The sequence below is a fragment of the Pseudopodoces humilis genome, chromosome 1 (assembly GCF_049639895.1).
Source record: "Pseudopodoces humilis isolate 2021_Gansu_Grassland_sample_001 chromosome 1, ASM4963989v1, whole genome shotgun sequence".
In the NCBI taxonomy this organism is placed as follows: domain Eukaryota; kingdom Metazoa; phylum Chordata; class Aves; order Passeriformes; family Paridae; genus Pseudopodoces; species Pseudopodoces humilis.
Window position 1 is genome coordinate 106,760,167 of NC_142200.1, and position 26,167 is coordinate 106,786,333.

At 42.9% G+C, this 26,167-nt stretch overlaps 1 protein-coding gene across 1 annotated transcript; it reads left to right on the plus strand.

Moving 5' to 3' along the window:
• The first annotated feature begins 816 nt into the window (after positions 1–816).
• Positions 817–26,117, plus strand: CDCP1 (CUB domain containing protein 1). Its single transcript, XM_088066128.1, has 9 exons — positions 817–929; positions 13,336–13,539; positions 14,830–15,186; positions 16,500–16,868; positions 19,059–19,286; positions 19,875–20,255; positions 20,578–20,943; positions 22,170–22,251; positions 23,433–26,117. The coding sequence occupies exons 1-9, from the start codon at positions 854–856 to the stop codon at positions 23,887–23,889; spliced, it is 2,520 nt and encodes an 839-aa protein (XP_087922254.1). The 5' UTR covers positions 817–853; the 3' UTR covers positions 23,890–26,117.
• Positions 26,118–26,167: the final 50 nt, after the last annotated feature.

The window sequence follows — 26,167 nt, forward strand, 5'->3', positions numbered from 1 at the left end:
TAAGGTATTTAGTCATTGGGCAAACACCTACTCTGGACTATGTCACGATGATTTCTGCTCAGAGTTTTCCCTTGCAAAGTCCCCAAATGTTTAACAAGCAGGATACAAACCGCTGTTTGCTGGGAGGAACCTACTTCTGTCTGAAACCTGGTGCTTCCAAACACAGAATGGTTTGGATTCGAAGGGACCTTTAAAGGCCATCAAGACCAAACCCCTTGCAAAGAGCAGTGACATTTTCAAATAGATCAGCGTGCTCCGAGCCTTGTCCAACCTGTCTGTGAATGTTCCCAGGGACGGGGTATCCACCACTTCCCTGGGCAACCTCTATCAGTGTATCACCACTGTCATCACAAAAAATTTCTTCCTAATATCTAGTCTGAATCTGTCCTAGCAGTTTAAAATCATTACCCCTTGTCTGGGTAAAAAAGTCTGTCCCCAACTTTAAGCTCCCTTTAAGCGCTGAAGCTCAGAGATGCTTTGGCAGGCAAGGGGCCCTTTACCCAGTAACACCTCTGAGGGGGAGAGGGGAGCTTGGTGACCAACTCATACCCCTTTGGGAAAGTGTAAATGATGTCGGAAATGGGCAGGAAAAAGCGTTTAGGGAAGGAATAACACCTCTCCGACAAGGACCCGCACCTCCGGCACCCCGCCAAGCCGGCTCCACCCCGCCAAGCCGAGGCCGGGCCGGAGGCAGCGCCCGGGCGGGGACGAGCCGGCCCCGGCGGGCGGGAGGAAGAGGAGGGGTTTCACCTGCCCGGCCCGGCCCGGCCCTCCAGGTGCGAGGTGGAGCAGGAAGCGGCGGCGGCGGCGGAGGGGACCCGCGCCCGCCTCGGCGCCGGGCCCATGCGGGGAGATGGCGGGGGGCCGGGCGCTGGCCGCGCTCCTGGCCGCGCTCCTGGCTGCCTCGGCGCAGCTGCTCCCGAAGGAAGGTAGGGACAGGGACAAGGACAGGGACAGGGATAGGGACGGGGCGGCTCCCCCCACCCTCGGTTCGGCTGCCCCTACCCCCGGCTCGATCCCCCATCAGCCCCAGGCGGGCCCCAGCTGCCCATGCCCTGCCCGCCGCCCCTCAGGGCTGCCCGCGCCGGCGGGAGCCGCCCGGGGCGCGGCTGAGCCCGCACTCGCTTGAGCTGGCGGCACCGCCAGTGACTCTGCTTTATCCCCGTGTGCTGCTGCTGATTTAATAACTATTACTTATTTAAAAGGGGCGGGGGTGGTGGGATAGAATTGTAATGGTTGTGCGGTGGGACGTTTCGGCGCTTCTAGTCAGAACGCATCCTTTTCTTTCTCTTTGAAAATACTAACAGGAAAAATGGTTTGATCTTTACATCCTCACATGCTGGAGTATTGATTATGCCAGTAACTTCCCAAAGTTCTTTTTCCCGGACGCCAGAGGAGCAGCTGAATTCTCTGTAAAGAGCTCCTTGGATTGTATTCTGTGTGGGACCGTGCTGTTGCCCGAGTTTTTCAGCAGAGAATATTATTTATATAGAGCAATGGGTGAACCGTAGATACAGGGAAATGGAATGGCTTATATGGCCAGCTGAGTCAGATGGTCTAATGCTCACTACCAGCTCTGAATCTCTTGAAATTCCTGGATGCTTGTTGAAATCCCATGTATCTAACCCTATATGCAACCCTAAAAGAATTCCAGTTATGAACACAGGGACAGTGTGTGGTGTTTTCCTCAATTTCCAAAGCTGGTTGATTGCAAAAAAATGCCCATCCTCAAGTCTAAACAGTCTCTTTAACTGCTATCAGTAGTCCTTTTAAAGGCTCTTGAAGTCCTTATGTACAAAATAACTGGTGAATTATTTGAAGTGACTGTAAATTACCTAAAGAGTCTGATGAAATTGATGCCTTTTTAATATTTCTATTACCTTTAACCGCACTGGTTTTGCTGAAGTGGAGTTCAGGACATTGTTATCATAAACAATACACACAAAACGTTTCCTTTAAAATTGGGCAGCCCTGAGGTTCAAATTTCAAGCTGTGTAGTCTTTTAAATAAAACATTTGCATTTAATGTATTGCCTCTGAGTTAAGTGAATAACAGCAATTTGCCTCTCTAAGCCTCTTCAAAGTTAAAAGAAAGGATACAATGCTGTTTAATAATTGTGTTTTGTTTTCAAAGGAAACAAATATTTAAAACTCTAGAGGGATCAGTACTAGAAGCAGAGGAGGTAGACTGTCCAGGGATGTTACCTTAATCTAGAGGAATGTGGGAGAAAGAGCTCCCCAACCTCTGGCCTTGCCCTTTATCAAATCCTGAAGTTGCTCTTCAGAGCAAAGTTAGTAACAGTGAAATCGCACGAAACACCACTGACAGACCCAGTGGTTTGTTGCCACTGATGGTGGCCCCTCTTCCTACCTCCTTCAGTCCCTTGCTTTCCAGCTGCAGGCTTCTGCCCGCTGGTCTGTCTCCTGCACAAGCACCACCACTCCTGTGTGCCAGGAGTCATCCTCTGTCATCCTCTCAAACTCTCTAACACAGTGCCTTCCTCCTCTTTGAGACCCCCCAGTCCCACAAAAAAAGAGGTGACTGGGTCTCGGCTACCCTGGCAGCATGGGTTGGCAGACTGAAGGTTGTGATGGTGAGCGGGACATGAGGCTAAGGAGAATGGTGCCTTCCCAGGTGTGTTGGCACGTGAGATCTCATGTGCCCTTCTTTCCAGTGGGAGCTGCTGTTATTGCACAACTAAATCTTCTGGAACGTTTCCCTGAGCAAAGGTTTGTCCCGAAAGCCCAAGACAGCTCAGGTTAAGATTTTCCTCTGCACACCTATGTAGTTTGTAATTTTCAAGGAGTTCCTGTTGCACTGGTGCTGACGTTGGTACTGGCTCTGCTGTTGCTGTGTTTTGGTTGCCTCCCTTTCCTTGGTTGCAGCTTTCTCCCTTTCAGCAAGGCCGGGTTTAGGCTGGGTGTGCACATGGGGTATGTATGAGGCACACGTGGCTCTTTGTGGGGAGTGGCGATGCTCTGCTGGGACAGCTACAAATTTTGGTGTGCCTGTCTCTAAAGCTGTCTCTTGTCATCCTTTCTGAAGTTCTTTGTCCTCTCACCCCCCTGCTCCACCATTTCCCAGCAGTGTTCCTCTAGGAAGGTGTAGGTCAAGCGTGCCTGGTCACGTTGTCCTCAGAGGAACTTGAGCATTTTCTTGAGATACAGCTTTATGCCTAAAGTTACTTATCACGTGAAAGATTGGTTCTAACTTATAGCTGGAAAACTACAGAAAGAACAATTTGTTCTGCTGGCTCTCCATGAACATGGGAGTGTGAATATTGCCTATCTGACCTTTGAAAATATGTTTTCCAACTAAAAATGAGTTTCTTTGAGGCACTAATAATAAAGTTAATCAGACATCTATGCTGTCTATGAAACATAAATGTTTCAGATTTAGAGTATCCTTATGATTGTGATAAAATCTGCATATGTATTCTGGGCTTTGTCTTTAAAATGTCATTGTTATTATATGTGAATTTAGAGATAGTGCCATGTTGATTCTTGTTTTACCCTCCAGTTATCTTTTTCTTGGCAACTGACTGATTTGACTCACACGTCAGTCCTAACATGTAAAGCTGCTTCATTTAATAAAATAAAAACCCCCAAGCTGTTAGCAGGGTCATTCTTCTGCTCTGACACAATATAAATAATACCCCTGTTAGTTCTCCTCTGAAAGTCAGTGGAAACTGGATTATTTCCATTCTGAATCATCCATTCTGAATGAATTTGTTCATTCAATTGAGACCTTTCCATTTAAGACTACAACCAATGTACATGTGTTGCAAGTTTTTTGGGTTTTTTTGTTTGCCTCATGCCATTATCAGTCTAGAGTGCTAACTTTTTACTCTCTAGCAACTAATGTGTTTATAGTAAATTTTTTATTTGTGTCTCAACTGTGTCTCAGTTCTGGTACTACTACTTTAAATTCTCCACCAGATAATACCCTTTTACTTTTTTTTTTATTATTTTTTTATTTCTTTTTTTTTTCTTTTCACAATTCCAGGACTTTGAGATGTTTATTTTTAAGAGGTGAGCCTTGCCTGTGCGTGTTTTTCATTAGTCTGTAAGTCTGATGGGATGTGAGTATGTGAAAAGATTTGAGGACTGATAGACTGAGCTGAATTTATTGTCCATAGCAGCACAAATAACCACCAATTTGAGTGCCTCCCTGCTAGAGATCCTCAGTAAGGTTGTTGTCTCTGGAGCTGTGTGAATGAAGTTTCTCCAAGAGCTGTACTCTTGGTCCTGGGCTTACTCATACACAAAACTGGAAGCAGCAACACATAGCAGCCACTTGGCTACAAAGTGGCCCAGGAGAGAAGAAAAGGGATGTGGTGAGCCAGCTCCTGGGCCAGGCTCCTTAGGTGGCTGGCATCTTTTTCATGCCTGGGGTTGTCATTTGATGTGGTGGCTCGTCAGCCAAAAAATAATTAGGGGAAAGCATGCTGAAAATTATTATTTCTTGGCACTGATTCAACGCAAAGGACTAGTCAAGGGAAAAACAAGGTGAGAGGATTGAAGGCTGATGAATCTCATATCCAGAGTACCACCATGGGCCTGTGACATGAAGTAATTTGTTAACTAAGAGGTAGACCTCCTCTCATTTTTATTACAATTCTGTGTGTTGTCCTTCTATACTGCAATGAGAGTTTCTAGAGAGAAATCAGGGCTTGCTCAATGAAATAAGGGAAGAACCTTTCCCCAGCATGATATCAGGTATCATTTGGGTCAGTTGTGCTCAGGCTTGTTAATTGCTTATATGAATTATCTTATCTACAAATAAGGTTGGAATAGAAAAAAAAAAGTAGGAGAAAAAGTACTGAAAAATAATATGACTTCTTGAAATATGTAATAGCAGCAGCAGTGTTTTCACAAATAAATGTTGCTTGGGTTCAGTTTATTAATGTAGCCCTTATCACCCAGCCTAATTGATATTTATACCGGCATATGTTAAATGCAAAGCTTTGTGATCCATAGCTGCCAAATCCTCAGTCTTAGGCAGAGGCTGAATAACTTTGCACTTAGTGCATTCCAGAAATGTTTCAAATTGGAAACAGCGTGAGGAACCATCCTGTGCTGAGAGCAAAGTCAAGATACTTTTGGTTTTACCTGTGTTGACTAAAGCTATGGGTGACAGGGGCATGGCGTGTTTGCAGATTAGTGTAGGTGGTGGCTGAATAGCTCCTTTCTTCACCAGTTTCTCTGTATTCTCATTTGGCCCCAGTCTCATTTGCTTTTTGTAATTTCTGATGGCAAACCACAACCTTCTTCAGGTCCTGGGCAGGAGAGCAATGAATGTGTGTGGAGTTGTACCCCTCCTTGTTGTGGCTGGGGTGGGATCAGCGGTGGTGCTGATTATTCCTGGGGCTGTGGGGGAAGCTGGGTGCTGCTCACCACTGCCATGAGTGGAATGTGCTTCTGAGCTGCGCTGACCAGTAGTTCTCTTACAGCAGTAAAGTACTCCTACTCTCTTCTGGGTGCTCCCTAAAGCTCTCCCTTTGGATATTTTCTGGTCTTGGTGTCCTTGCAAAAGCTCCTAGAAAGACTCAGCTGCAGCAAGGCATGTATTAGCTAGAGGATATGGGGAAAATAGCTTTGGATGCCAGTTTTGATCTACATGAACTCTTTTTTGGACTGCTCTTGTAAGCTTCTGTTAAAATATTTTTTAAAATCTGCACCTTTAATAATTTCTGTAATTTATAAACCGTTGCCCAACTGGGGAAAGACTAAAAATACCACTTTAACAAAGCACTTTCAGCAGTTTCTGGGACAGCATCCAACTCACTGGTGCTGCTCAGGTGTCTCCATCAAACCTCGGCTCTGGAAAGGGCAACACACCCACTGCAGCAGGGGTTGGCTTGTTGGAACCAATCCATTAACCAGTTCCTGAAGAGCAGTTGCTGATTTTTGGTGCTTTTCTTAGTAGGATTCAGCCAATAGAGCTGGGTCACCATCCCTTGATTTGTAAACTTCTCGAATCTCTTGCCGATGTTACCATACAGTTGCTTCTTGCGTCACATCTGCTTGTGCCACCAGGATGTGAAGGAAAGGACGTGGGCTGGGCTGCACTTATAAATTATTGGCTGCTGGCTTTTGTGTCAGAGCAACATCTTGAGTTTCTGTATTGGCTGCTGAGGTGAGGGTTTGCTACCTGCAGCTGAGCCTGCCTGATGTGGATAGTATTAATGGAACATCCTGGAAGACTTTCAGGAAGACCTTCAGCTGAAGAATTGTGCCATAGTGTCCAGTAGAAATGCATTTCAAGTATGTTAGTAAGATCTGGTCTGCTTATGAGTGCCTGAGCTGCCATTGCTGTGGAAAAAGTGATTTTTTTTTATTTTTTTTTTTAAATCTGTCTCCTGTACAGGAGGTCTCTGCCTGTTCTATTGGACACCTTTTAACAAACATCCACTAGGGTGCCATGGGGCAGCCTGCTTTGAGCTGTGCCTTTGGATTTCTTGGGGGATAGAGTGTGGTTAAGTGATGTCAGATCAAACTCTTATTTTGGAAGGTAGGATAATGCTGGCATTTTGGACTTGGCCCTGGATTTTTTGAGTACCTGGCTGTGAGACAGAGAGAGCAAGCTTTGAGGAGTGGAAAGAGATTATCTGAAGCTCCTCAGAAGTGAGAAACTAAGAGCTGATGGCAGGATGTTTGGCATGGGAGGGATCCCTGATTGCGAAATGTGCTTTTACACCTTTGTGAACCAGAGCCAAGACTGAAGAGCTGCTCAGACATGCTCTGAGATGTTGTCCTCTTGCTGGCTTATATCAAGGTAGGGATAAAAACTATGCAAGCAAACATCCCTTTGATCAAGGGAGGCTCCTGCAGGGACCTGTGTGGTGTCAACGTTCCTCGAGCCAGTGTGACATTTTCTCCTCAAGCTGTGCAAACCCACGTGTTAAACATTTTATAGATTGTATGCTGGTGGTCAGCTCATAGACAGTGTTTGCTGACATCTCACCTCTACAGAAGGAACAGCACTTCATATCTGTAAAATAATAATTAGGAAAAGGCAGCTGAGAGTCAACAGTGTCTCTTTCCCACTTGCAGTGAAAAAAGCTGCTTTTAAAAAATCTGCATGAGTTATGTGAGTGTTTTAGTTGTCTTCCAAAAGGGTTCTAGAGAAAGCAATATAAGTACAGAAATGTATAGTTGTTGGGGGTTTTTATCAGTTATTTTCAATCTGGAGGTACTTTATTCATGCTAGGCATTACAAATTAACATCTTTTGAGTGAGCAACCTTATTGGTCTGGGGTGATGACAGATCTCTGGTGAGCTGTGCTGAAATGGCTTGTAACATCACTATTCCAGAAGTGTCTACCCTTCCTCCCTGATGAGGAGGAAAATTCATGATATCTCACCTGCTTTGCATCCCCATCCTGGCTATCAGTTCAAACAATCAGTGAAGATCAGGGTGCTGTTCTGTGATGGCTGAGGAATGGGTATTCTCCCCCAGGTGCCCCCTCCTGAGGTGTGGTAACCATGGCATAATAGCAGTTGTCAGCATCTGTCTCTTAAGAGTTTACAAGCTTTGCCGATTTTATCACTGTAATTTTCTGGGTGATTCCCTGAAAGTAATCCTTTCACAAAATGTGGACCTCGCATCTCAGACAAGTGTGGTGGTGGAAGACAGGTCCAAATAGGGGAGATAATAATGTAATGTAGAGGGTAGTTTACAATTAAATTAGGAAGGGTTGGCTCTACGTTGTGATAGTACTTGTGATCTCTCTTTGGCTGCTCACAGCACTGTTCAGGAGGTGAGAGGAGTCCAAACAGTGTATGGGTCCCTGACTAACTTAGCTAAGGGCTTGAAGACTGTGAATGCAGTCACCCTGATTACATTACAGGTGAGACTGGAGGGGTGGATGATACTTGGGCAATTGGGTGCTGCAGTTGAACTGGAGACCTGGACTCAGGTTGTCAAAGATGTTAGTAAGACAGGTGCAAAACAACTGAGTTGGCAAAGCAGGGAGATGTTTACCCTTTCAAATATTCCTTGATGTGTTTTGGCCAATTTGAGTGAACTATGGAGGGAATTGTGTTGGAGGTGATGCACTACCACACTGAGTTGCTGTGTTATACCCCAGGCATCCCACCCTCTTGTGACAAATTTTGCAGGAGATTATGCATAGAGGAATAACCTCAGTGGGCTCTGAGTGTTCCTGCAGGTCAGCATCCCTGCAAGGGGTCAGAAGAGGCAGTGAGCCTTCAGGAAAGCCTCCCAAGCTGTAGAGGCAAGCAGCATCCCTGTGCTATCCTTGTCCCAAGCTGGTGGCACTGTACACTGCAGGGAATGAGCCTGCTCTCTGGAGAGGCGTGTTGGTTGTGTGGGTTCAGATCCCCCTGGGGCAGAACAGGGGTTTAGGTAGGGATATTTCATAATAAAGCAAGTTGCTGCTGCTCGTCTTGCGCAGCAGCCCAGCTCCTCCAGCTCATGAATGGTGCCTGAGTCAGCCCCATCCAACTGGGTTTCGGTAAAAAAGGCTGTCATGGAACAAGCCCGTGATTTGACCGGAATGAGCAAACCAACAGCTTTTGTACATAGTGCTGGGATAAATGAACATCTGGGATTTCCTTGGATGTTTTGTTTTCTTGGTGTGTCTGGGGCTTTTTTGATTGCTTTAATCCATCCAGTCAAGTCGTGTGGAACAATCCATAGATCCTTATGGGTAAATTACTGCAATAAAATGCAGCTGTCAAGCCAAAACTAGTTGGACTCTGTTCTAGCTCCTGCTTTGTGTAGCAAGGCACTTTACATAGCCATAAAAATTGCTGTTCTGCCAAGTCCTTTGCTTGTGTTTATGTACACATGCTCCGTGTGAGTGCTACTGCCCTGACTATTCGCCAGCTGCCTTCTACACTGCTCTCCCTCTTATACAAGAAAAATGTCCTATTGACATTTATATATATATATATACACATGTTAAAATTACTATGAGATTGTCAGATGCAAATACAGAAAATAAATTCAGGCTCAACATTCTGGAATGATTGAACTTGTTTTATACTATGCAGTTGACTTCTAACCCCAGTGGGAGAGTTCTGAGCACTAACATAGAAGTTTGGAAATATCATACTGTTAAGAAAAAGCTGTGTTTGTGCAGAGAGGGACATTACTCTAGTGCTAGAGGGCTGCTGTGATGGGACAGCTCTCATGAAGGCATGTTCTGAAATGGAGAGCAGTAGAAAAATCCAGTTGTGGAAGGGAGGGTGTAGGTTGAGATTAGGGCAGTTGATGAGATATCCAAGGGAGGCTGCAAAACTGTAATTGCTCACAGGAAAAAAGAATAGGGTGAGATCAGCTGTCTGCATCAGCTATGAACCAGCTCAGCACTGGAGGCTTTACCTCTAACATTTTCTACCTGAAAGATTTCATTGTTGTATAGACAGAGATGAGATCCAGCCTGGCAATGCTTCCTCATGTTGATTTGGATATCCTGTGTGTCATCCCTATGCAGCAGCAATAAGGCATGGAAATTGCTTCTTTTCAAGAAACGTGTCCAGTTACTGGTAATCCTAATAAAGAGGCATGCAATGGGAGTCACAGACAAAGACAGATTAGTGTGAGTCACGAGGAGACTCACTTGTGTTTATGAAAACTCTCCAATAAAGGTGGTCTTTAAGTAGTCTATTGTACTGCTCATGTGTGGCTGTAGTTTGGGGATTTTTAGCCATTTGTTCATTTATTTTTAGTGACTTTGGGATCACTGCATATACTTCCCACCTGATTCTTTTATTCTGCTTTTCCCATTAGATTTGATAGTCTAATGCAGCTTAGAACATCCCTAGCAGCTGGCTGCTGTTGGCATTACAGCACCACGCTCTGATTTCTTGGCCAAAATTATTATCTGTGGGTTTTCATCTGTGCAAGCTGTTTATGCACTGAAAGTGCATGTTCTCGTGTGGGCTTCTAGCAGGCAACTTTTCTGGCCTAATTTGGTGTCTGCATCCTTCTTGCTTACTGCTGTGATGATACATTGATCATTGAAAACATTTCTGTGATTTTGGGCAGGTCCTGTTTAGGAAAGCTGAGGAATGGAATAAGTCTATGCTGAAAAACAATATTTAGCTGACAAATGAATGATTATATGGTCATGAAGTCATCAAGAGGAGGGGGAAAGAGGGGAAAAAAAGCCCAGGCAGTAGAATTTGGGTCTTTCAAGGACTGGGGCAGGAGATACTTTGTTTTGACCCTTGTAGGAATGCTTTGCACATTTCAAAATGTGGAAAATTTCTGGTTTTCGGTTTTTACTCAGCGTGTGTATTTGTTTGATTTAAAACTAGTCATGTGCTTAAGGCTATGCTTAAACTTAATCCTTATGACTGAAAATTAGAGCCTTGTGCCAGCATGTGGTGTAGGAGAGCTGGCTGTTGGTGGTCCTGGTGTCTGTCCTGCCAGGTTGGCCATATGGCTGTGCTGTCCCAGGGATGGGGACAGGAACTGTTTGACCAGAGAGTTAGAAACAGACTTTTCAGTAATACTTATAAACTTATAAGTACTACAATTACCATATGCAAGAAAGAAATGTCTTTTGTCTGTAGTTATTAATTATTTGATTTATGCTATTAACACTTCATATCTGGATGACTTATACATCAGAAAAATTATGACCAACATGGTCAAAGGTATTTTGTGCACTAAGTGTTGTAAATAAAAACAAGAGAACCCAAAAACAATCCAGAGGTATGGGAAATAGAACTCGGGGCTAGGTTGGAAATAGTTGTTTCATTTTCTCTTCTGGAGACTGCTTCCTCCTGGAGAATGAGGAAGAGCAGCACTGACTGCTTGCTTGGCTTTGTTCTCTTCTTTTCCCCACCCCATGGACATTGCCCCTGCGATTGTCCCCTTGGAGGGTGCTTGGAAGGTCGTTGTACAGGCAGTTCCCAGGCTACACCATCATCTTTTTTACTTCCTCAGGAAAATCCATATTGAAAACCTCTGCAAAAGCATTTCTAAGGCAGAAACACAGATGTAAGGTGTGCGAGCCATTGGAAGAGGTAGGAGAATTCTCAGGTCAGAGAGCTGTCCTGTCGCTTAAAAGCTGTAGAAAAGTTACTCAGTGACCAGGTACTCACTGATGGTATTCGAGGGTTGGTAAACTTGTGTTAAAAATATGTTAAAAATATGTGCTGCAGTTTGGCAAGCCTTGTGATGGTTGAGATTTTCATTTAAAACCTTTGATCCTGGAAGCAAATAAGTAAGGCAGTTTCAAGTACTTGTTAAGTCTTTTGACTCCAAGATTGTGTAGAAAAGCTAGAAAGGCTGCAGAAAGGCTCAAGAGCCGCAAAACTCAGATAAACACAATGATGGGGTGTGTCTTTGAGTACTCTATTCTGCCCTACTCCCCTTAGCAGTGGGATTTTTGATGCCTGGCATTGGCAAACCTGGAGCCGCAATGTTTCCAGTGGCAGGGACCGACCACACTGACTGCTCAGTTCCCAGGGCTCTTGCAAAGCATTGCAGTGAAAGTCAGGCCCTGCAAAACCATGGGATTCCTTTAAAAATTAGGAGGTTTTTAAACGTCTTTTCAATAGAACAGATGGATTTTGTGTGAAATGGAGTCACTAATGCAATAAGCTGCTTTCAGCAGCTGTGATGACTGAAGTTTTGAGCTGGGTGGGTATGTTTGTTGAGGGTCTCTGGTGTCCTCATATGCCATTAGAGGGTGCTGCCAATCAAGGGTTCCCAAGGTGTGTTCAGCCCTGGTTCCCACAACCCCACCAGGTGAACCCCTGCATGTCTGGCCTCTGACCAGCATCCTTATCACCCCTGCACCAGCAGCAGCTGGTGTGGACCAAACTGGAGCTCGAGGGATGCTGAGCAGTTGGACAGAGCCTGGGGCATTATGCAGGTGTGTGTGAGCCAGATGTTCTCCTACACCTTCCTGGCTGCTGCCTGGTAATTGGAATGGCTTCAGGGACTCCCTCAGGGTGCTGCTCTGCTGGGTTTGCCAGCTTGTAAATCTTTTTTCATTGAGGTTAACGAACATGAGGATTCCCAACCTGGCATATGGGCACAGCTTTGTCATGCAGCCCTGTGTGATGTCCCACTCCAGGCAGAGATGTTTTTGAACAGAACTTGGGGTACCTTTATTTCTAGATCTCTTATTATCTTACTATTTTTTATATGCATGATTATTTTCTCTTATACACTAAAAGCACAAGTGCTATAGACCCACCCTGTGATTCTATCTTCCATACACTTAAATAAGAAATGGAGAATAATGAAAACAAGTAGCAGAAAACTTACTGTCTGTCCTGTCCTCAAATTTTCACCTGGGGCTGGGGTATGGTTGACTTCACTGCAAACTCAACTTATTTCAGCTAGGGCTGGCCTCATTATTTGCTAAGCATGCAACTGAAGTTTAATAATAGTCATCTTGAATGTCTAGTCAGTACTCTCTGGTGCCTTATATCGTGTGTATATTTTTAGAAGACAATCAGGTTTGAGTCATTTTTTTGATAAACTGCTACTCATAAAATAAAAGATTATTCAACAGGCAGTTTATTCAGTGCCTCCAGTATTTCCTGTGAGAGCTGCTCCTGCATCTGGCAGTACTTGAAGATAGGTTGAAATCTGTGAAGTGTTTCCCAAAAGCTGTGAATCAGTGATGGTTGTGTCAGAGATGGAGAGGAGGTATCCAAGCACATGCAGTATGTTTCAGGCCACAGATGCCTTCTGTGCTGGTGGGGGGAACTGCACAGGCATCCTGTGCAAACAGAGCACCTTCAGGGAATGAGTTGTGAAGGGTGGAGAGGGTGGGAGAGGGCCGTGACTGCACCTAAAAATATCTGTTGGTACGTGCTTCTGGTATTGCTGGAATACCTCGTCTGGCCTGCAGTAATTGTAGAGTTATACCCAGAAAGTCATCTGTTACCATTGTCTGTGGTTAAAGTTGAAGCTAGTTTTTTTGTTTGGCTGCTGAATAAACTTCCTGAATTGAGTCGTGACTTGATGGGTGCCTGCAGAAATGAAGCAGGCTGTGTGATAACAAATTGAAAACAAAAATCAGGGGAACAAAAATTTGACAGGAATAGCTGAACTACTTTTTAAATGTGAAATAAATGACACTGGTGAGGGTAAACTGGAGCAGAACTGATTCTGCACAAATTCCTTGTATACCTCTCCTGGGCACATGTAGCAAGCATATTTTTATGTTGTTTGTGCTGGAAGGGGGGAGGCATTTTTTATTGGTACAACACCAGAGGCTCCTGAGAATGTGGATGCTAATATACCTTTGGACACTGTGGGGCTGTGTGGAGAGCCTGGTGTTATTCATATGTGCTAATAACAAAACACCTCTGTTTTATGTATTTTTTTTTTTCTTAGCTTCATTTACAATGTCTCTTCATAAAGAGGACAATACCACAGTTACGATTAAACTGGGACACAGTCTTTCACCAAGCTGTCGAATCCGCGTGAAATATGTCATCATGTCTGAACTCAAGATAAAACCTGGGGATAATGTGACTTTTACCTTTACCTGTAGTACTCCAGAGAAGTATTTCATCATGGAAATTAAGAAAAATATTGGTAAGATACAAATTTTTAATTTTTCTGCAGTGGTAGTTTTCCTCCAGTAAAACCATGTGTTTTGTTTTTTTCTGCTGCTGTATTAAGGTATCTGCCATAATCTTAGGTAAGAAGAAATCTTTGAGCACTGATAAATAACCTTGAATGACTGCTGCTGCTATGCAGGCTGAAGTCTGTGTTGCAGCTGGCAGAATTAATGTTAAATTGGCTGTGTTGGAAACAGCTAGAAGGCAGTTTGCTGCATCAATTCCTTGCTGCCTTTCCTTTACCCACAGTTCATAAATCCATCAAAGAATCTTTTTGTTCCTGTCAAAAGCCTCTGAACACTTATAATAATATATTATATATTTGATGAACAGCTTGGTTATGTCTATAAGGACAGCAGAAACACTGAAGACCTGCACATGTTTCTTTATCTTTAATGAATGTTATTCAAGTCAAGAAACTGTAAATTCAGAAGTGTAACTAAAGCTTCTTCGGCTTTGAATGTTATCCCTGTTGTGTGTACTCTTTAATGGCATGAACACGTGCTACTTCTCAACTAGATCCCAAACTTCATTGGGTATTCAGTCTTTAGTACATCTTCATTATTTTTGGGGTGATGTTCAAGGATAATTCTCTTCATCTTTTGGAATTTTATTCATATTATTCATGCAGAGAGTAACACTTACTGTATCTCATATATTTGCAAGGCACACTTGTGATATTTCTTCTTTTAAGTTGAAGCCTAGACATGGATTAAAGTATACTTATTTTGAGTGTCAATCAGTTGTTTGGATTTTTCAAATAAAAGTGTTCTGAGTTCCCCCCAGAATCCTGCAGTGGCAGTTGTTGTTCATCTGGGCACCAACGGAACAAAAATACAGTTCGTGTCAAGCAGTAAAAAATTTAAAGATGAATGATCTGCCAGGAACTCTCTGGGTGACATGGGATAAAATGGATTCTCTAGATCTGTGATTTCCAGCTCTCTTGACACTGCATTTCTCCCTTTTGTCCATTCAGACACTTCCCTATTCACTAAATACCTTCTAAATTCTTCAGCAAACAAGGTGGAATACTAGGGACAATGAATCCCTTCTGTTAGTCAGCCTGACTAAAGCAGGTTTATCCTGTCTATTCTATGGGCTGGGAGTCCAGTTTGGAGACAACCTGTGACCAGGTTACAGGAGTGTCTTTTAGTGCAATGCAACCTAAAAAAGGTGGTAATAGCAAGGAAGGGGAGGTATCAAACTCCCCATTTAAAGGAATGCTTTCCAGAGTGTATCACAGCTCTTCTCTCTCTGCATTTAGACTGTGTGTCACACCCATGCCCCTACGGAGATGTTCATCTTTACCCACTGGGGTTACCTCGCCTTAACAGGACTTACATCTGGGACGTGCAGGCAAGTACAAAATCTGGACTTGAACTAAAATTTTCTACCCCATGGCTAAGGCAGATTGAACCAGGAGAGATGTGCCCAGACTCCATTAGCTACAACATCAACAGCAGTATTGATAAGGCCACGGTCAACATTGGCACCTTCTGCAGGAATGGCTCCGTGTCTCGTATCAAGCTGCTGGGAGGAGTTGTCATGTCCCTGCACCTCCCGTGGCACTCGCCTGTCATCACCTCAGGCTTCAACATAGCCAACAGGGCTTCCATAAAACGTGAGTACAGAGTAGTGCAACTGGCTCCTGCAGATTGCAGCAGAATCTGTTTCAACCTTTCTTCACGGCTAACCTTCCAGTTTTGGTGCTGCTATCCCTAACTCCCTTCCACTTCATCTTTTCTGGAAACTAATTTTGTGTGATTTTTCGTTTGGTTAGATGGTGGTCTTCTGGAGTCAAAGTATCCTAGTTTGGTCGACTGTTAGTTACGGAAACTGTTCTGTTGCTGGTTCTGGTGTACATTAATAATTCCAAATCTCTTTAAACTTCCTATAGCTTAAACATACTTGTTTTCTTGTTTTTATGCATTCCGCTAGGTGAGACTAGGTAGCATAATTAGAATGAGCCAGAGAGTATTTTGCTGGTTGCAGTGTGTAGCTTGGCTTGTTTATTTTTAAAAAAAGTTTCTTTAACTTCTGGAGCCTCAAACCAATGCCTTTCTTCAGGAGCGGAGTGTGGGAAAAGGTGAAACAATGCCTGGAACGCTCAGGAGGCTGCATAAATACATTTATCTGTTTCAACCTGCACAGTAACACAAACTGTTGTGTGATAACAATTTCTTCCTGAAATTCCTGGAATATTATACAGCAATCAGTGGGTTACTTTGTGATCTCATGACAAATCTTGCTCTGTACTTGAATTCTAGTGTTGTTGCTATCAGTTATAAAAGAAACCTGGTCCAGGTTCGAGCGTCTAGAGCATGAGTGGTTTGTAATTCCTGGCACTCCTCACAGCTGCACATCATCACTGGAGTCCTAGAGTGGGACCATAATCTCTGTGTACCAGCTTCACACTGCCAAGAGTCATCCAAGGATAAAGTGTCTTACACAGCCTACAGAGCTCACATTTGTGCTTTATTATACCTATTTGAGGCTCTTTGCTGGTGTGCTTTTGTTAAGTTTAGGAGGCTTTTGTGAAGAGAGCTACATGCTGCTATAAAAGCTTGCATTTTTTCTTTCCCAAAACCCAGTGAAGCAGAAGCAGTTATCAGGTTGCGTGTTTGCTCTTGCAAAGCCAAATGTAGAAGCAGGAATTAGGATCTTGCCTTTGCCAATAATAAAGGGTTGTCTGTCCATGTGCTTGAAACTGCTAAACTGAAAATGCAGTATTAATACATTCCTTATCTTTTCTGTAATTGAAGACTTAAGAATCAACTCAAGTATATGTTTTAGTCTGAGAATTTTGTAATAGCCTAACCTGTAGTTGGAGTGGGTGATCTCACTGTCAAAATAAAGCCTCTGCTTCTGGGGCACTAGAAGTGTATTCAGTAACTGGAACTTGTTTTATACATTGTGGTTCCTTCCCTGTTTCAGGGTTATGCATCATTGAATCCATTTTGAAGGGGGAGTCTTCAATCACCCTGATGTCCCCTAACTACCCGCTGGGCTTTCCAGAAGACGAGCTCATGACGTGGCAGTTTGTGATTCCTCCCAACCTGAGAGCAAGCGTGTTCTTCCACAACTACAGCCTGTCCAACTGTGAAAGGAAGGAGGAGAGGGTGGAGTACTACATCCCCGGCTCCCCCAGCAACCCGGAGGTGTTCAAGCTGAGCGACAGCCAGCCTGCCAATGTTGCTGGCAGTTTCAACATGTCCCTGCAGGGCTGTGATCAGGATGCCCAAAACCCGGGCGTTCTTCGCCTGCTCTTCCAAGTCGTTATTCAGCACCCACAGGTTGATGAGAGTAAGTACCTGCCTGCCCCTTTTGTTGCTTTTGCATATACATGTCTGGACTGAGCACTGCAAGGAAGAGAAATACACTTTTTTTGTTATTTTCCTTGAACTTTGGTCCCTCTAAGAGTTTAAGAAGGTTGCCAAGCAATGCTGAGGCATGTTTTACTGCCCGGGGTACCACTGGCCACCAGTACAGCAAGGCGAGCAGCAATGCTGAAATTTGCAATTTGCAATGGAGTATTTAGTGCTGCTGTATTTTTTACACTGTACTTTATAAATGGAGACTCCTTTCCCTTTACAGCACCTGAATCATATAATTGAAAAATGCCTTTAACAGTTTTGCTTTCGGACATGAACTCTACGTTTTAAAGATTATTCTTAAATCGCGAACCCAGTTTTTTGTTCCCTACATGAGCAGTTGTGCTTAACAAGGTGAAACCCACTGTCACAGTAGGTAGCAAGATCTGTGGCATTAACTGGTAAAATGAGAGATGTAAAATTGTCTCTGTGTTGCTAATGGCATCAATATGCATCTTCCCTTCCTTTTTTCCCTTTGGATTTTTATTTTGCTTCCTAAAGGAGGTTGAACATCAACAAGTGTGAAGAAGTCACATTAAACACAAATGTTGTCAGTAAGATATTCCACTAATAATATCCCCCACATATTTTGATGGTCTTTACATCTCTTTCTCTATATTGAGGAAATAATTTTTTTGTTGTTTTCTAGCCCCAAATTCAGATTGTTTAGCACAATGACTTGTAATACCAGAGCATTTCTCTAAAAACAGAAGTAAAGGGCCTGTCTAGGTAATGAGCCATGGAGTTAGTGATTTAGCCTCTGACTTTGCAGCTGTGACCTCTGTTCAAGGTGGAAGTTAACAATCAAGGTGCACTCACTGCAGGCAGAGGAAAGTCCACATTTGACTGCCACTGTGTCAGGAGCTACTTAAAGGCTTTCTAAGTAATTTCAGAGAGAATAAGGTTTGAATGGTTTGTGCCCTGAAGTCACATGTCCAGAAAGGATCTGTCGCATCTCACAGTTACAATTCTTTGTTCTTTGTCTGTCTAACCTGGCTCCATTTTTGAACAGAAAATCCTCACAGAATTGTTGTTAATAAAATCACGTTTGCTTACATTTATTGTGTGTTGCATCTTGGAAGCTAGACAGAATGAAAACATTGTATTCAGTTAATCAGCTTTATCTCCCTTCTTCTTTGGAAAGCAAAAACAATTTTAATATATTTATGGCCAGTAGACAATAATCACATAAAAAATTAAAAACAGGTTGTCATTCCATGAATGAAATGCAAGTAATAAACCACTTGGATTTAAGAGACAACAGTGGTTTCTCTAGGGATTTTATAGGATTTCATGATTGATTTTGTAGTTATATAAGTTCTATCAAAGATTCAAATCCAGCCCTCAGGTTGCCATCTGCAACTCTGCTCTTATTAAAAATGCATTGGTATCTGCATATTCTCAAAGCTTCCCAAACATTTGGGTATTCCACAGCTGTCTGTGGTGCTTGTCATTAAGTAAGTAGAAAATATAGCTCTTTCCAGTCACAATAATTTAACTTTTCCTTTGTTTAGCTGCTGCAGGAATAAACATTCTGAAAAATGATGACCTTGTTCTGGGAGTCCTAGGTTACGTGCTTGGTTATGCCAATGACTTGGATAACTCCATTTGACCACTTGCCTTTTTGTCTGCCTGATTTCCCACACAGGAGAAAGCTATTTTATTCACCTTTTTTGTATGACTTTGAGATCCATAGCGAAAGCTAAAACCAGAAAATGAAGAGTAGTAATAGAGTATGTGTGTGTATGTGTGTATACAGGTACACTATTTTCCCCTCCTGTCCTTGGTAGAGTCATTGAATGGTTTGGAAAGAACCTTAAAGATCATCCAGTTCCAAATGGATGTCCTGCCATGGGTAGGGACACTTCCACCAGGCCAGCTGGCTTTCTTTGGCGTCAGAGAGGCACCTTATTAACAGCACCAGGATGATGCATAGATCCAAAATATATCTTTGCACATGACAGTCAGTCTTTATAAACTATGCTTGCATTTTTTTTCTCTTCCCATTTTCTCCTTCCAGATGTTCCAAGTGCTCATATAATGGGGTGAGAAGAGGTGAAGGAAGTTCTGCTTCACATTGTGCTTCTTGCCTATAAATGCTCTGGGGTGTTTTACATTGCAGATGTCACCCACTTGGTCGACCTGAGCAAGGAGAAGAACATGACTGTGAAAATACACTTGGAAGGATGGCCCAGCCAGAGCCCCCTCATGTCTGAACCCATATGCCTGATCTGCAAGGATCCTCGCACCTGTGACCGTGTCGTGACTTTAACCTCTGGTGCTGTCTATAGGATCTCCTTTCTGTGCAAGGACTTGTCCCGGCTGAGGATCACGGCTGAAAAAGGCATAGGTACAACAAAAGTAGCTTAATGCTACTTTTCCTATTATATTCCCTATTTCTTAGGGAATGCTTTTGCATGTTTTTCCCTAGGGGTCAGCCAAACCTGCTCCCTTGTTTTGGCTTTAAATGGGTTGAGGTTGGAAACCAGGTGTTGGCCAGCTGGGAGATGGGTGCAGTGGATCTGGAGGTGATCTATTCAGTACATCATTCTGCCTTTAAGAATAGAAACCACGTAGCTATTCCTAGAAGGGAAGAGATAGAAGTCACCTAAGTCATTGCAAATTGTGGGATTATTTAGATTATTTAAAGTATCCATACCTTGACTAGTCTGCAGCAGTGTCCCTGTCAGCAGGTCTATCTTGAGTGAGGGCCTTTGAGTATGTTTCTATTTGTTTCTTTGGTGTCCTGCACCTGTTAAGGAAAGCTCTTGAAATATAAACAATACACATTTGGATAAAGGTTACTAAGAAAGGATATTTTCTTAGGCAGATGCTTATCTGGGTCTGTAATGCAAATGCAGATAGTAGTCTGTGTGTGCCCAGGTATTTCCTCTGCAAGAAATACCCAACTCCTGGGACTTTGTTTTTGCTTTTGCAGGCTGTATGGATATTCGTTGGTGTCAGAGGAAGATCTATTCCCTTTCAGTGCCCAAGGTTATTACCCGATTGCCAATCCGACTGCATATGTTCATTTGGAAGCTCTTGGCTACTGATCTGATCAATGTAGAAATTACATCTCCGTCCTTGAAACTTCAGCAGCACGTCCAAGGGCAGAGGTGCAACACAAGCTACAGTTACAGCATCGTTAGTGCCACTCCAGAGACGGAGCTGAATGTTGGTGTATTCTGTCCTGGTGGATCTATTGAAAAGATTCAGATGAGGAATAATATTACCATATCTTTAAAAACATTTGGTAAAGGATCCATCAATGAATCTGTCCCTCAGGATCTGAAAATGTCTTTTGTGCCGCATATTAAAGGTAAGGTAGTAGATTTTATACTGCTTTGTTGGACAGTGATAGATCTCTCAATAGGCTTATTAAAGCCCATATGGATAAACAGAAATGAAGAGTTCAATCCTTTAGAAATGGCTCTAGGACTAGACTCTAGAATCAGCCTTTATCTGAACCAGTGACGTGGCTTATTTTGGGAAGAGAGAAGGAGCTTTGTATTCCAGGTAGTGGATAGTTGATTGTGGTAAATCCTGCAGGTATGTCTGTGTTCATTGTGATAATGCTGATGTGGGAAAGGACAGTAATTTTCAAAACTTAAATTTTTTTTTCTTCTTTCCCTTTGCTACAGATGAGTGCACATTCACCGTGAGTCCAAATCCAAAATCTAAAGTTTACTTGGAGACTCCCAACTGGCTTCATGGTTTACCTCCTTATGTTTCCATATCCTGGTTCATCATTGTGCCCAACAAGCAAACTGCCCGCCTGGGCTTCTCCAAGGACCGCATGGGCATTGCCTGTGAGACGGGCCGTGCCTTTGTCAACATAAAGGAAGAGGCTCTGGGAGCAGAGGAGATCGTGCGCCGCGAGGACGAGCTCCTGCCCCAGCCCCGAATTATGCACCACAACTTCTGGGTGAACGTCTCCAACTGTAAACCTGTGGATAAGACACAGCTGGTCTTGCAGTTCTGGGTGACTTTGGCTGACAAGCAGATAGGTGAGTCCTGTAAGGTTGTGGTGGTTTGTTTTCTGCTTGTTTCCTTGCTTTCCCTTGGGGTAACAGTAATGGATGATGGTCCTCCTTGGATGTAGGTAGTTTGTGAGATTCCTGCCTTTGGCAAAGTCTGTCCCTCAAAAACTTCTGAGAGTTTCAGCTGGGTATTTCTAGGAGCTGGGGAGGAAGGAGGGGTTTTAATGTGGTGTGGTTTTTTGGGGTGTGGGAAGTGTGGTTCGGGGTTTTCTTTCATTGACGCAAGAAATTGCAAGGATCAGGGGTAGTAAGACTAGATTTCATTTTAAAAAAAAAATAATTTAGGTTTTTTAATTGGAGGTAGCAGACAGAATATATAATAAGATCAAGTGATGTTTTTCCCTTCCAGGGTCACAGACCTGGTGAACAACTTGGGACTTGATTATTCAAACTTATTCATCAAAGTAGTCGTCACTTCATGTTAGCAGTTGAATTAGTCTCAGTGTTCACATGAGCAAGAAATCGTCCCTAGGACAGGTCTGACCATTTAATGGAGATTGGGCCCTGACTGCTAGCAGCAAATTCTGCATTCTTGTTCTCTTTCATTCCCTGAAACATAAACAGTTTTTAAAAAACAGATGAGGGGGCATTTTTAGGGTAGGCTTTGCTTATGTAAATTTGCTTCACATTTGCAATTTCTAATTTTTTAATATTCTCTTTCTTTTTTTAAAAAAATCTATACTTCTTTTAAAGCATGCAGCAATTTTCTTTGCTCATGCGTGGACTTTCCTAATCAATTTTATGACTCCTAGAAAACCCCAGGTCAACACAACCTGTGTATTTCAGAGGAAAGTATGGTTTTGAGGGGAAGCTGTGGAAATGCTGCTGTTTCTTCTTTTGAGTCCTTCTCTGTTTCTTTCTACGCTTTTATCTCTTCCTTGCCTGTTCAGTCAGAGATGTGTGAGATGCTGTGGGTAAGTTTAGCAGCGCATGAGCTGTATCAAAAACTCTTGGAGGTGGGTGGATTGGTTGGGTTTTTTGGTTGCGTTCCACTGCCAGTAGCAGGAGTTTGTTATTTCTTGGCCTCCAGTCTCTTGGAAATGGCCTGTGGCAAGCATGGCTTAGGAACTGCTGCTCTGCCAGCAGCTGTTCTGCTTAGAAGCTTTTGAAGGGGTTCAAACCCAGACAGATTTTAGGAGAAAGCTGAGTGTTCCTTCTTTTGCTCAGTGTCTTTGTTCCTTGTCTGTTTGCAGACCTTGGAATCATACTTGCTGTGGTGGCCGGGGCTGGAGTTCTCACAGCCATTGGACTGACTGTGTACTGTGTTAAGAAAAAGTAAGTTCATAATTCAGCTTGTAACTTTGCAGTTCAAGAAGGCATTTTGGGAGAGCTGCTTGGCCTTCTGTTTCATGTGTTGATACCCTTTGAACCATGGTCTAAGGCATGAGGAAGGCATGGTGGAAGTAGTGTGATCCTGGGAATGCTTCTTTACTCTAAACTGAGTAACTTCAAGAGCAGAGCAGCATTCCTGGAGTTACATTACTTCAACCTGCAGACCACTGCTTACCTTGGCCTTAAGTGCAGGCTTTTGGGTGTACTGTTAGTCAGGTGTTGGTTGGACCTCCTCAGCAGTTCCTGCAACATGCAATCCCAATGAATGTGGCTGTTGTATGCATGACTCTGCTCGAGTCTTTGTTCAAACAAAGTGAACTCACGCAGACTAAGAGAGCTTTCTTTCATCTGCACAGCCTCCAGCAGCTTCTGCAGTTTGCACATCAAGTGGGAGCAATTTTCTGTGAGATGAGCCCTTGGGGAGGGAAGTGGGTTGTGCAAAGCTTACATGCATGGCATTACTCATACGAGCAGAGTCTGAAGTCATTGATAGCCTGGGCTTTCTGATACATGTATGCTCAGTGCTGTCAAGGTGGTTGGGTCCTGAAGCTGTAGAGCTGGAATGAATTTATGCAATATGGTGACTCGTGCACTTAGGAGCACATTTTCCTGCCGCACAGGAAAGACTTTACAAATACAGACTTAAAAGTCTTCAGCCTTTGTTCTTCCCATTTTAGGGACAGTCACTCAGGAAAGCATATTTAAGAAAAATTCATTTGATTTTCATTTTGACCCATTATCTTGTCTTTAGTAACACAGCCTTGTTTTTGTGAGGACCTAATGGTCTCTGGGTCTTATGAATGCCAGTGGATATTGTGGGACTCGGTACAGTGCACAGCCCAGTGCTCCCCAGTGCCTGGGAGACCATTGGAGTTAATCTTGCAAACTTCAGGGTCGGCAGAGCAGCACTGGGTAACCCAAGAGTGTGAAGTTGTTTTCTGCTCTGTTAAAAAAGAATGTCCATTCTCAAGAGTAATTTCTCCCAAAATTGCAAGTAAAGCCTTTAATCTACGTAGGCTTCCTGACACTCTGGTTGGGATGAGTGAACAGAAGCTGTTGTTATTGAGTTCCAGCACACCAGATGTATTGTTCTTGACCTGTTAACAATTTCATCTCTGTAACAGGAAGAAGAAAACCCAGAATCCCATGGTGGGAGTGTACAATGCTAATGTGAATACCCAGATGCCTGGAAAAAAAGGCTTTTTCAGAAAAGGGAGGCAAAACAATGAGTCTCATGTCTATGCAGTTATTGATGATGCTGTGGTCTATGGACACTTGCTGAAGGAGTCCAATGGCTCAGTTGCTCCAGAAGTCGATGTGTACCGGCCTTTCGATGGACCCTTCTTGCCACCTAGCTTGCCACCTTCTCCACCTCCATTCTCCTTCAGAAAAGACAGTAAACACTCTTCTAACATCGAGGAGGAACGTCCGCCCCTGACGGACACAGACCAAGACACTTACACATTTGCTCATCAGAAATCAGGGCAGTCAGAGGACAGTGGAGATGCAAATAAAAAGGGTAAAGGAGATACAAGTGTGCCCTTGCTGGAAAATAAGGAAATGGGTGGTTTAGTGGAGTAATTTTATGCCAGGTATAGCAGTTTCCTGTGGAAACACAGGTATAAGGACAGTGGCCTAGGAGAAAAACATACTGAAGACAAATGTTATTTTTAAATATGTTTTTATGTTGTTTTGTTTCATGTGTGTGTTTTCAGTTGTTTTTTTGTCCTTTTTTTTTTTTTTTAACTTCAGCTGTTGATAGCTTTCAGTTTTAAAGTGAACACCTAGCAAACTCAATACCAGTCGGGACTCTCCAGGACTGGTTGTGAAACAGGTGCCAAAGGTGGGCTTCTGCTTTGTACTATAAGGGCATCAGGAAAGTTAATTCCTAGCCACCAGCTTAAAACTGGCCACTGCTGGTAGGGAGAGTGTTCTGTCCAGTATTTCTTCCTCTCACAAGCCATTATTTGTCTGAGTGTTGGTTGATGACTCCTAGAAGAAGCAGACTGCATCACTATCTCAAGGCAGCTTCAGGTTGCACACGTCCAGCTGATCTGCTAATATCTGACCAAAGGTGGGGCCACCGTCCTTTGCATCACTTGCAGCTTGAGAGTCCATCAGATTTAGCATGCCAGTGGCTATGTGAGTGTAGTGAAAGACCATGTACGCTTCCTGGAAGAGTTCTGTGCCTGTATATCAGTATGATCACTTGAGCTTGGGCTCATCTCCTTCAGAAGATAAGTTATGGGTTTTCTCTGATTTTTTACTGATATTTTTATGCTTGGATTGCACCATGTGAGCTTACACCAAAGACTATTTTATTTTTATTTTATTTGGTTCTGTTCAGGTGCCTGTGACATTCACATTTTACTAATACCTTGCACTTTTGGTTCAAATGAGAGTAAGAATTCAGTAAAGAAATAATGATGTAGTCATTTAGCTGTTTACCAGTGCTTTTAACTTCACCTGTTACTAAGGTTTAAAATACAGGGTAAAGAAAACTTTTTACAGCATCTGGTGTCTCTGAAATGCAAATATTGAATCCATGAGAAAAGCCTATATGTTTTAATATTTTTTCCTGGTGTATCAGTCTGAATTTAGCAACCATGTTATGATGTTAGGGACAGTTCTTGACTTCTGGCAGAATTTAAAAATCAGTTGTCTTCCTGCCCCTGAAAGGTATCTCTTGAAATCAGGTCTCATTTTAAGTGCTGTAGTTAGCATGCCCTCCTCAGTTTCTGTGCCTGTGACAACACGAGGGTCAGATTCCTTGTGGGAATGAGGTTGCCTTTTATATACAAACATCTGTTGCATCTGTGCAGTTTACTGAGGGTGTTTGTAATTTTGTGTGCAGCACTAGACTCAACGACTGGAGAATTTCTCTCCAAATACCTTACCATGACTGTTTCTGGCCTAGTGATACTGAGATGTGACATGAAACTTTTAGACAAGTATTGCATGCAATGATGCTAAACATATATTTAAAATTAAAATGCCTTTATTAGAAACTTTACTGTTTACATTAAGTAAAAATGTGGATTTCTTCCTGTGTTAACTATGCTGGCGTTGCTCATTGACTATTTGGTCAAGTGTGTGTATGTAACAGTGTGTTAATACTGCTTGGACCACTACACAATTCAGTATAAAGTCACACCTGACACAGTTTTCTGTAGCATATATCAAAACACGTGCCAGGTAAAAGTGCCTTTAATTGTTTCAGGTATCTTCCTGCTCATTTTTAACAATTTTAATACAGAAATGCGTATTCCTAGATCTCTGGCTACTCACTGGGATCACATATTTCAAAGTGTACTGGGTCATTTTGATGTAATTTGAGAAGATAAAAAGATTTCTGCAATATCCGTTTTTCTCAGGTAACTGAATTGCCAAAATCATTTTTTATCAGAGTAGTCCAGTTGTGCACTTGTCTGGTCAATGTTCCTCACTTCTGTTTTATTGAATAGTCTGTAAAAGAAATTCATGGTTTTCTCATCCCTCTAGCTCAACTTCTGCAGTTCCTTAGATGAAATTTTTAGTTCATGTTCCTTGTAACCAACATGGAGGAGACATAATGAAGATTGGGGTTTTGTTCACAACCTCTTGTTCATTGACAATATGATTCTTGTTGACTGATACTTTTATGTCTTCTAACTCAGCTTTTCAAGTGGCAATATAAACCTTAGTTTACAGATGTCCCCAGTCTGAGGTTGACTTTCACTGTGCTTATTTGGCGTGTTTAAACAAAGTGTTCAGGCACAGATTTCAGTTTGCTTTACATTAAGAGAAAGTTGTGACTTTTTTTTTTTTAATATATATAAATAAATAATAATGCTACTGCCAACTGGTGTAATTAATGTAT